At 53.4% G+C, this 12,579-nt stretch overlaps 6 protein-coding genes across 6 annotated transcripts; 2 read left to right on the plus strand and 4 right to left on the minus strand.

Annotated features, from left to right (window-relative positions):
* Positions 1-620: 620 nt before the first annotated feature.
* On the minus strand, positions 621-3,962 carry PODANS_1_11150 (uncharacterized protein; the record flags this gene model as incomplete). The annotated part of the gene is made up of 1 exon (XM_001908743.1): positions 621-3,962. The coding sequence occupies one exon, from the start codon at positions 3,960-3,962 to the stop codon at positions 621-623; it is 3,342 nt and encodes a 1,113-aa protein (XP_001908778.1).
* Positions 3,963-4,287: 325 nt separating this feature from the next.
* PODANS_1_11160 (uncharacterized protein) lies at positions 4,288-5,985 on the minus strand (the record flags this gene model as incomplete). Its single annotated transcript, XM_001908744.1, has 3 exons — positions 4,288-4,497; positions 4,554-5,527; positions 5,586-5,985. The coding sequence occupies 3 exons, from the start codon at positions 5,983-5,985 to the stop codon at positions 4,288-4,290; spliced, it is 1,584 nt and encodes a 527-aa protein (XP_001908779.1).
* A 502-nt stretch (positions 5,986-6,487) lies between these two features.
* PODANS_1_11170 (uncharacterized protein) lies at positions 6,488-7,870 on the plus strand (the record flags this gene model as incomplete). Its single annotated transcript, XM_001908745.1, has 1 exon — positions 6,488-7,870. One exon carries the CDS (start codon positions 6,488-6,490, stop codon positions 7,868-7,870), a length of 1,383 nt encoding a protein of 460 aa, XP_001908780.1.
* Positions 7,871-8,222: 352 nt separating this feature from the next.
* PODANS_1_11175 (uncharacterized protein) lies at positions 8,223-9,449 on the minus strand (the record flags this gene model as incomplete). Its single annotated transcript, XM_001908746.1, has 1 exon — positions 8,223-9,449. The coding sequence occupies one exon, from the start codon at positions 9,447-9,449 to the stop codon at positions 8,223-8,225; it is 1,227 nt and encodes a 408-aa protein (XP_001908781.1).
* A 1,215-nt stretch (positions 9,450-10,664) lies between these two features.
* On the plus strand, positions 10,665-11,625 carry PODANS_1_11180 (uncharacterized protein; the record flags this gene model as incomplete). The annotated part of the gene is made up of 2 exons (XM_001908747.1): positions 10,665-10,744; positions 10,800-11,625. 2 exons carry the CDS (start codon positions 10,665-10,667, stop codon positions 11,623-11,625), a joined length of 906 nt encoding a protein of 301 aa, XP_001908782.1.
* A 402-nt stretch (positions 11,626-12,027) lies between these two features.
* PODANS_1_11190 (uncharacterized protein) lies at positions 12,028-12,531 on the minus strand (the record flags this gene model as incomplete). The annotated part of the gene is made up of 1 exon (XM_001908748.1): positions 12,028-12,531. One exon carries the CDS (start codon positions 12,529-12,531, stop codon positions 12,028-12,030), a length of 504 nt encoding a protein of 167 aa, XP_001908783.1.
* Between the last annotated feature and the right edge of the window lie 48 nt (positions 12,532-12,579).

The following is a 12,579-nucleotide window of genomic DNA, read 5'->3' on the forward strand; positions in this document are numbered from 1 at the left end:
CCTACTTTTTGTCGTGTTTTGGTTGGGGTTTGGCGTTTGGGGAACGCGCACCATTTTCGTCTTTTGCTGCGTTTTTGCATGATACCCGAGCAGCGGCCAGGCAGTACTTGAGGCTCTGTCTCGGGGATGGGAGAGGTGGCTGAAGGATCCGGAGGAGGTATTTACATATTTCTATTGAACTCTAGATTCAGAGCACAGGCTGTACTATACACAATTTCACGAGAGGCCGATGACAGTGAAGCATGTCTGGGACTTTTGGGACATGATTAGCTTGGACAGTTCACAGGTCAGAACTACGCTCGCCAGCGATCCCGACAAGGGGATTTGCCGGACGTTTCTTACGAGCATACATATATCGATAGTTGACATAACAACCGTGAGTGGGTCGACTCACTGTCCCTTTTCTCGAGCTTTTCCGTATGGATGGCAAACCAACGTATAATGCAGCGATGTTTCACTTTCGCTCACAATGTGCGGTTTATAATTCATCACTCCTTCACCGTGTCAACATATCAAACAATCTCCCAATTAATTCCTATCTCACTATCTATAATCACCACTCCAACACCCTCCCCCCATCCCACTAACCACGCCGCCCCCCGCATCCACCTCCCCCCCCATTATGATTCCCCCCTCTTTACACACCCAAAGCAAAAAACCTTCCCACACCCCCCTTCACACCTTCCCCCCTTTCCCTTATCCTCACCCCCCCCTTTCACCCTCTTCACCTGCCTCTTAACAGCAACTCTCGCCATAAAACTCTCCTTTTTATCCCCCTTCCTTGCCGAGCCCTCGGGCTTTTTGACCAAGTATGTCCCCCTCGGCGTACCACTCACCGTCGAAAACAACCTCACATGGTTCGAAGCAGGAGAAGACCTCATAATGGGCGTCACCGACGAAACAGACGGCGACAAGACAGCTAACTCGTCGTCTTCCGAGTCGGAGAGCAGAGACAGCACCCCCGAGCGACGTTTCCTTTTGGCGGTGGGGGTAATTGAGGATGAAACGGGGGGTGGTTTTGAGGTGGGGTCCTTGGTTGGTTTAGTCGAGGGTGCTGGTCGTTTTGATGTGGGCGTTTTGGTCGGTTTAGTCGAGAGTGCTGGTCGTTTTGATGTTGGCGTTTTGGTCGGTTTAGTCGAAGGTGCTGGTCGTTTTGATGTGGGCGTTTTGGTCGGTTTGGTGACGGTTGGTGTTGTTGCTGGCTTGACGGTGGTGGGTGGTGGTTTTGAGGCTGGGGTTTTGGCTGGTTCGGCGGCGGTTGGTGTGTTTGATATGGTGGATAATGGTGTGGTTGCTGGTATGGTGGGTGGTGTTGGTTTTGCCTTTGGGGGCCGGCCACGCGGTCTCCTCGGTGGTGTTGTGAGATACGAGGGCGTGGAAGGCCTGAGGTGAAAATCCCCTTTCCGTTGGGCTGGTTTGAATATCAATGGTGAAGATGTAATGGCGATGCTTTCTAGCGTCATATTGTTAATATTGTCGTGGGGGGTACCTGGCAGTGGTGACGATGTCGTGTCCGTGACGGCCCCGTCCTGAGACTGGGACGACAGAGCCGGGACAGGGTCTGATATTTCGGCTGGCCCCGGAGAAGATGCAATGGGGGCAGAGTCCAACATCTCAGTATCTTGAGGCTGTAAAGATAGAGAAGCGATCGGTCCCAGCATCTCATCACCGGGGGCGCAGGATGACAGAGTTGGCGACGGAACCGTGTGATTTCGCGGGGTTTCTTCCTCCACACTTCCCATCTCACTTGACGGTTCAATATAAGAATCTGGTATTTCCAGCGTTGTCTCTTCGTCTCCATTAAACGACAGACTTGGCGATGGTGGCCTCACATCGTCGTCGAGATCTTCCTGGGTCGAGAAACCGCCGATGGGATCAGAGTCTGGGATTTCGCCTCGCGGGTCTCTACCCCTGAAGGATGGTCTCCCTTTGCGTCTGTTTGGCCATGGCGTCTGCTCGCTGCCGATTGTGTAGATAACTTCTGTTATTTGGGGCGGCCGAACCATAATGTCTGGTAATGATGATTCTGTATCAATAATGGGTGGTGCTGGTTGCGGTGACGATTCTTTCAACTCTACCGCGACGCGTTCATCTTCACGGTCAGCCTGATTCTCCAGGCTCGAATCTTTTGGATTAAGATTTCCAGCGTCAGGCATCGGCACATCGTGTGGCTTGTCCGACGTATTTGTGTCGGAAGCCACGATGCCAAGTGGCTTGCGTAGAGTTTTCCGTAACAGACTTTCGTCCTTTTTGCGGCTTGCTCCTGCCTGCTTTTGTGGCTGCCGTTGCGTCTTCTGCATGGGCTGATCTTCGTCAGACAGGTCGTATTCTGCATCCACTACATGCCGAGTAAACAGTTCTCCTGGCGGCTCCGGCTGGCCATTGGCTTCTATTTCACTTTCAGCAGCCGGGGGTCTGGTTGAGTGGTTTGTTTCTCTCTCCTCGGGCGCCAGAGGTATCATTGTTGCTGGTGGAACATTTTCCTCCCCATCCTTTTCCTGTGGAATAGGATGGTCAGCCTCGCTTTGCTCAGGCGTAACAGCCCTGAACGAGGAGATGTCCAGTGGAGTTTTGGCCACAATCTCCACCCGTAGACTCTGATTTCGCGGTTTCCTAGCGGACTTGTGCTCTGAATCAGACACGTAGATATAGACATCTGGATCCTCGGCAGGTACTGAATCTTGAACTGGTGGTGGTCGTGACCGAACAGCCATCACCGTAGGCTTCTGTTCTGGAGTCTTCGGGCTCTCGGTTTCTACAAGCGTTGCAGTCGGTTCCGGTTCAGTTGTTGGAGAACTGATGTCGGCCGTCACAATCTCAACATCTGGCTGAACTCCGTCCGTCTTCGAAGGAGTACTCTCCGCCTCAGCCATCGCAACACCGTCCCGTGGCGGCGAAGGCGCTTTCGCCACATCCTTTTCCGCATCTTTATGCGCCGATTCTTTGGGTGTATCCGATCCAACCTTGGACTTTCTCTTTCCAGGTCCCCTCTTCTTCTTTTCCGGCCCCGTATCAGGCGGCGGCTTCGGCAACAGCAACTTCTGCTTTATCGGCGTCTCCGTCGTCTCCATACCCTTATCCTTCGTAAAAACCCCCAGCAAAACATCGTCCTCATTATCACCCTGCTCATCCCTCGGCGCAGCAAGTGAAATCCGCTTCTTCTTCACCTGAGGCGCATCAGTCATCGCTGCAGGCCGGTACATAAACGAAGGCGGCAGCGCCGGCGCCTGCCAAGTCGGATCGCTGGTCTGTAGATCGATCGGCGGTCCATATTCCACCGGCCACCCACTAAACCCTTCCATCTGTCCCGGAAACATCATACCCCCCCCCATCTGTCCAGAAAACATCACACCCGGCCCCATCTGCCCCTCAAATCCCATATTCGACAACCCCATCTGTCCCATCATCCCAGGCCACCCCCCAAACCCACCTCCCATCGCCAATTCCGACTGCCCCATCATCTGTGGAAGCATCACCCCCCCTCCCATATTCATCCCCATCATCTGCGGCAGCATCACATCCTGCCCCAACCTACTTAGTCCTTGAGCATCTCCCACACCATGAAGAAGCCTCTCCTCCTCATTATATTCCTGCCCCCCATTGCCCCCCCCATTCTCCCCCTCCCCATCCCCCTCATCCTCACTCTCGCCAACCAAAAGGTCACTCCCCCTCATCCCCTCAATATGCCCATTATTAACCACTATCCTCCCAGTCCTCAAATCAACCTCGTCCCCCACCCCCTCAAAATCCCTCCCGTACCTCTCAAAGATGCTCTCAAACGCCGTCTTGAGCTTGTTCACCGCCCGCTGTCTCGACCGTTCCAGCCTCGCATTCGGATCCCGTCTCGCGTTGACTTCTGACGGCAGCGACAAGAGTTCGTCTTCTAGTGGATCCTCCTCTACTTCTAGGGGGTTGTTGTTCAACGAAAGGGGGGGGCGCTTGCTCGGAGGGGGGCACTCCATCGTGGTAGTCGCATATCGTGGTGGACGTTGGGGTCGGGTGTGGTGGTGTCGCAGAGTGGAATTGGCCGATGGGTAGTCACGGATCTTAGGTTGTCATATCCGAGAAGGGGACGTCTCGCGCGCGCTGCAGCCACCCGTCGAGTCGTCGGTCGCGAAATTTAAACTTCAGTTAATTGCTCCTCGAAACCTTGAAAGTGACATGCTGCTCAGCGGAAATCAATTGGGAATTGATTGTTAACCGAGCAACGCGTGGGGCAAGTAATGGTCAGTGCGCGCTGAGCTTAATCCAGCACGGCCCCCCTTTTTGCTATTCATACAAGACTTTTTATACAGTAAACATCACAGTAGCATTCTTATACCACGTCAACAGCGGATTCTCCCCGCTCTTCGTCTCCGTCTCCTCCAAATACGCCCACCTCCGCATGAACTCCTCGTGAGACAACGACCGCGTCAGTTTGCCCGTAATAGCCTGGTACATCGCTTCCGACGTCTGAAAGTCAGTAGGAAACATGATGTCAAAGTACCCTTGATGAACCTAGAAACGCATCAGTATGTTTTGCCTGTCGTCAAACTGAGCAGCACATCACTCACCAAAGGCGTCGAAACCGGCACCGGCCTCCTCTGATACCTCGTCTGCACAATCGGCGCATTCAACCCCTTGATCGCCCCCGGCAACCAGTGGAAATCACTCGTCAGCAGCCGATGCGCAGGGAAATACTTCCCCAACACGTCAAAAAACTGCATCAACCTCGTCGGGATGTACTCCTGCTCGCTCAAGTTCCCAGGCAAGGGCCTCTGCTGAGACAGCCACTTGCCAAACCTGCTTGTGGGGTACGGCACCTTGTACCTCCCGTCCGTAGCCACATCCCTCACGCGGAAGAAGCGGGCCGTGACTGGGTCCAAGTTGCGACTGTAGAACTCGTAGTAGTCTCCCTTCCCATCGATCAAGACGGTTCCTTGAAGGGGAGCTTCGGTGGCCATGTCATACCGGACAACATCATGCGCAAAGTTGTCAAACACTTCAAAGGCGAGGAAGAAACATGGCGACGGCACTTTGGTCTTCCAGTCAAAGATGGACTGGTTGATGATTTCGACTTTTTGGGCGTGTCCACGAGCGTGGCTGTTTTTCAAGAGGTGGTTGTTTTGAATCGTGGCGAGCTGGGTGGAAATTTCAATGATTTTATACTGAGTGCGAGCATAGACGGCCGGGTCCACATCGCGAATGTAGTCTAGGATGTTGAGCATCAGGGTACCACGACCGGCACCCATTTCGTAAATGATCAAATCATGGTAGGGATAGGTGGTGAGTTTGTAGTTTGCGATCAGGTACCGGGCGATCGCTTCACCATAGTAAGGGCGGAAGAGTTCGGTAGGGGTATACCACAGCTGGCGTGTATCGGTTGGAGAGACGGCGTCGAGGGCGTCTTCGAATTCGACGTAGCGTTTCGAAAGAATAGTTTGAAAATCGATTTCGTCGTGGAGGGAGGGGAAGTTGAAGGGCTCGCCAGGGGAGAAGATGACAACTTGTTTGGAGAAGTAACCGTAGTTGGGGTTGTACAGACTGTCTGGAGGATATGTCAGCTGTGCACAAACAGATGTAAGTACTTTCCCAATAGAACCAACCTTCAATAAAGTCCCGCATCAGCATCTTTACCCGGCGTGGCCGTTCCTTTCTGCTTCGGAGCTCATCGGCAGTGACCAGGGGGTAGCTCTCGAACTCCTTGGACATGTCCTCCTGAAACACCTCGCTCCGTTGTTGCCAGTTACTTTCATTGTGTGGATTCTTTGACGATTCTCCTCCTCTACCGCGAGCCACATAGTTTCGGTGTTGTTGTTGTTGTTGATGTTGTTGCCGTGGCGCACGGCAATGTTGGTAATGTTGTTGAAGCTCCTGAGCTTGAAGCCGTTGACGTCTCACATTCCGCAGAGCTGTGGCCAGGGTCGCCAAGTTCCTTCGCGATTGGCAGGCAGGGTGATGTCTAAATAGCTGTCTAAACAAGTGAGTAACTGCAGGCGAGTCCATTGTTCCGGAGTCGACCCCTAGAGGTCTGGTTGTGGCGTCGGTGGTGTCGTCGAGGGGTTTGGCGAGCTGTCCTGGACATTGAGCTCCATCCCTCCTTTGACAAGCAGCACCCGCGCAGTTCCCATTTTCGGGGGTCAACTTTTTGCGTTGGCCCGAGCTCCCATCATCAGCAGGGGTCTTCGGCCTTCAACGGCCTGGATCTGGCGGGGTTTAAAAAAGCGGCCCCCACTGAATCTCACGACATTGGAACGTTGGACCAGGGTTGAGAATTGGCTTCTTGGCGACGAAGCTTGAAAGCTCTCAATGACATCAACTCTATTTTTCTCTTTTCACGGTAACATTTGCAATTAGCTCTGGAGCTTCTTTTCATTTTGGTTCCTGAAGCCCTTGAGCTTCTGGTTTCTCGTGTTTGCTCTTCGAGGATGTCTTTATAATCTGCTTCCTCCTCCTCATCATTTCATGACCCTCTCATGAAGCAATGAGATAGATACCCCAAGTCAAAATGTCTCTAAGCGACCACCCAAAAGCCTACGGCACCGCCGCCCTGACAGTAGCCTTCATAACCGGCATCTTCGTCACCCTCGGCTTCAAAGACCTCTACCCCGAACTCGAAAACCGCTACCAGCAACGTCTCAAACGCAACCGCCATGCCCGCAACTCGCTCGCCCGCTCCTCCACCGTCTCCTCCCGACGAGACTCCTTCCTCTTCAGCGGCCCCGTCTCCCTCGAAGACCGGGAATCCACCTTCACCACCATCGACCGCGGCCTCGGCATAGTCGACGGCATAGCCGGCACGATAGGCAACACCCCCCTGGTCAAAATCCGCTCCCTCTCCGAAGCAACCGGGTGCGTCATCCTCGCCAAAGCAGAGTTCCTCAACGGCGCGGGGAACTCCCCCAAGGACCGTGTAGCCTTAAACATGATCGAAGTCGCTGAGCAGCAAGGCCTTTTGGTCCCCAACAGAGGTGACACCATCTACGAAGGCACAGTAGGATCAACCGGTATCTCCCTCGCCGTCCTGGCCAGGGCGAAAGGGTACAAATGCCACATCTGCATGCCCTCCGACGTGGCGATCGAGAAATCTGAGCTCCTCCACCACTTGGGAGCTACGGTGGAACGTGTCACTCCTGCGCCCATCACGGACCCAAAACACTTTGTCAACCTCGCCCGCCAGAGAGCAAAGGAACACACGTTGCGGACTGACACGGAAAGCCGCGGGTTTTTTGCCGATCAGTTTGAGTCGTTGGCTAACTACACGGCCCACATGAAGACCACGGGCCCGGAAATCTACGAGCAGACGGGCGGGCTTATTGATGCGTTTGTTGCTGGTGCTGGAACGGGGGGGACCATTTCGGGGGTGACGAAGTATTTAAAGGAAGAGAAGAAGCTGACGAACCTCAAGGTTGTGCTTGCGGATCCTCAAGGGAGTGGGTTGTACAATAAGATTAGACATGGGGTGATGTACTCGCCCACGGAGAAGGAAGGGACGAGGAGGAGACAGCAGGTTGATACCATGGTGGAGGGGATTGGGATTAACAGGATTACCGAAAACTTTGAGTCTGCCAGGTCGCTCATCGACGACGCCGTAAGGGTGACGGATATCCAAGCTCTTAAAATGGCGAGGTGGTTGGTGGAGCATGATGGGATTTTTGTCGGGAGTTCGAGCGCGATCAACTGTGTTGCGGCGGTGATGACCGCGCTGAAGATGCCGAAGGGGAGTCAGGTTGTGACTATTTTGTGTGATAGTGGGAGTAGGCATTTGAGCAAGTTTTGGAAGAGCGTGGGGGAGTTGGGGTTGGAGGTTAATGGGGAGGATGAGGAGAGGGGGGGGGAGGGGGAGGGTGACATTGTTGAGGTTTTGGGGTTGGGGAAGGGGAGGCAGTAAGTAGAAAATGGGTATATGTGAGGGATGCAGATGTGAGAATGATGATACCCCTTGTTCATTGTGTGTGTATATGTGGCACAACGTTGACTGTGACCAGAAAGATGAGTAAAAAAAATTACGACTCTTGTTCTTCAGTCATTGGCTAGGCATTAGTTCTCAAAACTCTCAGCCTCACCACAACTATCATCAGTAATACTCCCGGCTTTCTCTTCAACATTGACCATTATATTATTCTTTCCTATTTTTCAATATGTATTCTTAAAATAATCCACAATAATCTACAGAATCATGCCACCCAACTTTGTACAAGGACGACACCACCCAAAAATGCATTTTTGCCACCCATTTATTTTCACTCAACATAGCTCCCCTTGTGATCCCTATGACCGCTTTGACGACGTCTTCCCTCATGATCCACCCACACGTGGAAAGGTTCGTTATCATGCTGTTTCCTTCCGTGATTGGACTCCCTGTGATGAGCGTTGTTTCTTTGCGTCTGCTGATAATCTCCACCATGACGGCTGCCATTGTTGAATCCCTCACGATGATGCCGCCCGTTGCCACTATGGTCGTCGTCATACCGCTGCTGGCCATAACCATGGCGACCGTTGCTGTTGTAACCTTTCTCACCAAAGTGGTAGCCGTTGTCTCCACCGCGATTTCCTCCGCGGTTATTGCCATATCCACCAGGAAGCTCACCGCTGGGTAGGAAGCCGGGTTGTACTCTAGGACGATCAGATTGCTGCTGCTGCTGCTGTTGCTGAGGGCGGCGGTGGTAATCAGGACGAGGTTGTGCATATTGAGCTTCGCGGTGAGGACGTTGAGGTTGGTGCTGCTGTCCCTGCTGTCCCTGCTGTCCCTGCTGTCCCTGTTGCCCCTGCTGCCCCTGACGTCCACGATACTCCCCCTCCTCATACCTCTGAGACCCGTAATTCGGTCTAGGCCAATACCCAGAAAACTTCGGCCTCCCCTGACGCCTCGCCCCCCCTTCCTCCTCCTCGTCCTCCTGCTCCTCCTCCTTCTTCTTTTTCCCCTCAGGCTTCTTCTTCCTCTCCTTCCCTCCCCACCTCCACTTCTTTGCTTCCTCCTTCCCACCTTTCCACTTCCACTCCTTCTCGCCCCATTTCCACCCCTTCCCCTTTTTTACTCCCTCCTCCTCCTCCTCCCTCTCCTCCTTCTCCTCCTCCTTTTTCTTACCCTGCCTATGCACACTATGATCACTCTTATCAACCGTGATCGGATCACAAACACTAATCCCGATACAAATGATATTTTGCGGTTTCTGGTTGTCATTCTTCTTCTGGCCGCTGTTCTTGCTGTTGGCTGCCCGCTCGGCTAGGCGGTCGATGAGCCGGTCGATGAGGGCGTCTAGGTTTGGGTCTTCCATGTTCTTGTCCTCCAAGACTTTTATTTTTGTGAGGAGGGATTGGATTTCGGAATCAAAGGCGGGGTCGGGGGGAAGGTTTTGGGAGTGGTAGTTTGAGATGGCTCGGGAGGCGGTTAAGGAGGGGGAGAGGGCGATGGGGGTGGCGAGGATGTGGAGGGAGAGGAGGAGGGTGAGGAGGGTTTGGGTGCGCATGGTTGGGGGATGGGTGGTGTGGTGAGTCGGGGTGGGCTGGTGGTTTGAAAGCTGCTGGAGGTGTATTATACTGACATCCTTGATCTCTGCTCTGGGAATGTTCTGTTTTAAGATCTGAATGTCATCTCCGGGCGTTTGGACACCTATCTTCAACGGCTACTCAACCTCCATCTCCGTTGTCAACGCCAGTAACGGCAAAGCCGCCTTCACCGTGTCGCGAGCATGACATCTCCAGAGCTAACGGTTGTCGTGACCTTTTGATAACGATTCAACGGTCATCCCAACGTCCCCAACAGTCGTCCCGTTGCCAGGCGACCACAACCTTGGGTCGGAAAGGCGAGGGCACTGAATCGAGGTGATTACCAAGCGAGCAAGATTCCGAAATGGTTGACGGACAAAAGTCAAATTTATTTCTGGTCCTGGCGCCAGAATAAGGTGAAGAAAATGGCTCAACTCTTGACTGATAGATGTGACAGATCACTGGGGAAGAATCCTCACCGGTGTGGACTATGTATGCTCATGGACTCATGCCAAGCCGTTCGCTCTTGCTAAACATGTCTTGCCCCTTTCACAAGGCATGTGGATAAAGGATAGCGGTCCTGGGCGGTTCTAATCGAGGCAGGAGCGGTCCGTATGCAGATCTATAGACAGACGTTCATGATGACACCTGCATTCTAGCAACACTTATTCATCTTGCAAAGACACTTGTCAACTATCATCTTGACGGACATCCCTTTTGAGAGCTCCGTCTCATATTCTGGCATGTGGCCATTCTTTCAATACGAGCTGTTGTATCGCCCTGTTGGTGATGATTAGGGACGGACTCCTCGTTCAACCCAGTTAGACCAGTTTTTGAGTCATACCAGATGCCCCAGATCATCGATGCTCTCGACTGTGAGCTCACCCACCTTTCACCGTCCCAGACCCGTTCAGCCCCGGACTCTCACCCAACAATTCAGCCCCCGCCGTTCACATACTAACATGATTCGAGAAGCGTGCTATTCCCCTGAATCGGTCTTGATCATCGTTGACCAAAGACGGTGAAGACCGTGATTATGATGAGGCAAAAACGTTGCAACCCCGTAGCCCGTTGATGTATAAAGTGACAGTTGACACCCTCTCAATCAGCAGCACCCTCTCAACTCATCCACCGGCTTCCATCCGCCTTCGTTCCCTAAAAACAAGAAAACACGCTCATTAGCTTCCATCTTCGATATGCATATCAGAAAGATCTCCGCCATCATCGCCCAGGTCAGCCTGACGTCGGCCAGTGTTCTGGCTGGACACGACATGGGGTAAGCTCATTTACAATCACCACAACACCCGCCACATACTGACCCACCCCCTCAGCAAGCGCGACAGCTGGGAAGACGCCAAAGCATTCGCACTCCCCAAGGCAAGCGAGGCAGCGGCCAAGTTCAACGCCGCCCCCGAGGCCATGATCACCCCCTCCCCTGTTGTTTCGAAGCGCCAGTTCTTCGGCGGCATCCGTCCAGACGCCGAGTTCGAAATCAGCCGCCAGCAAGGTCTCGCCGCTGCCCAGGCCGCCCAGGAGCGCGTCGACAGGCTCACCAATGACTTCAACTCACGCTTCCCTCCCTTCTTTCCCGGGTTCCGCAACAACGGCTACAACAACAAGCGTGGCGACGATATGGACCAGGGCCAGCAGTACAATGATGACCCTGACCGGTGGGATGACAACAATGGGGTTTACCATTCGTATTACTCTGGGGCTGCTGCGGGTTATGCCTCTGCTGCCAACGAAGGTGCTTACAAGGACGCCAACCAGGCTCAGCAGGGCTGGCAGAGTGGTGCGCCTGACTGGCAGGCTCATGCCTCGAGCTGGGCTGGTTATGGGGATTATGCTGCTGCTTCTGCTCATGGTCTGGCTAGTGAGGCGGTTGCTTCTGCGAATGGTGTTGCTGCTACTGCTGCTGCCGGGTATGGTGATGGGGACTGGGAGGGGGATGTTGCTTCTGCGCATGGCGTGGCTAGTGGTTATCAGTCTGAGTATTACCAGGGGGGTGTTGCTAGCCCTTCTGGGGTGCAGCCCACGGCTTCTGCTTCGCATGGTACGCAGATGGTGCAGGTTAATGAGGGGGCGGCTGGGGTGTCGGGGGGGAGGGCGGTGGGGGTCGTTGTTGGGGTGGCGGGGGTTGTTTTTGGGATGTTGTAAGCTCTGGGACGGGGGTCGTTCTGTCAAGGGGAAGAAGAGGAGCTTCGATACCCCTAGGTGGTGGCTTCTCTCTCTCTTTCGTTGGGAGGGGGGTTGGTGGGGGAAGTAGGCAGGTATGTGTGTCCTTCGCTTTTTTCTGTGCTGGATATTTTTTCTCCGTGATCCCAACTGTATAGAAAGTTGGTGCTATAAAGCGGGAAATAAGATTGGGTTTAGATTGGGGTAATAATTGGTGGGGATTTTATAGACTTGTAAAGTAGTTTGGTGGTGAAGAGTAGGGTAGTAACACTTTTGTGTTTCGAATCCTTTCTCATCTGCATCCAACAGTGGTGAAAGAGATCTTCTATGATTGGAGTGTACAAGATATCTTACATCTGTTTCCACCTTATCCAATACCTTTTCTCATTCCTTCTTCTTCTCCTCCTTGGGTCTAAAAGCCAAATGATACGTCCCCAACTCCTCACTAGTAATCTTGCCCGGCGACCTGACCGTCAAATCCTCCCCTTTCATACTCTTTGGAAAAGCAATCACATCCCTTACTGAGTCTGTCCCTGTGAGCACCGCACAGAGCCGATCAAACCCCAACGCGAACCCTGCGTGTGGCGGACACCCCGCTCTTAACGCTTCGAGTAGATGAGAGAATTGCTTGACACCCTTGTCGGACATTTTGAGAATTTCCCTAAAGACATACTCCTGCATTTTCGCCGTGTGGATCCTTCTCGACCCACCACCTAGCTCAACCCCGTTGAGGACGAGGTCGTAGTGGTCTGCCCTTGCGGCTAGGGGGTTGGTAACCATCAGCTCGACGTCTGCGTCGGTTAGGGGGGCAGTGAAGGGGTGGTGTGTTGCGCTGAAGCCTGATCGGCCTCCTTGGCCCGGGTCGGTTTCGGTGTTGGGTGTGAACATGGGGAAGTTTTGGACCCAGAGGAAGTTGAACTGATGAGAGGGGGGGAG

This window comes from Podospora anserina, chromosome 1 (assembly GCF_000226545.1).
Source record: "Podospora anserina S mat+ genomic DNA chromosome 1, supercontig 2".
Lineage (NCBI taxonomy): Eukaryota > Fungi > Ascomycota > Sordariomycetes > Sordariales > Podosporaceae > Podospora > Podospora anserina.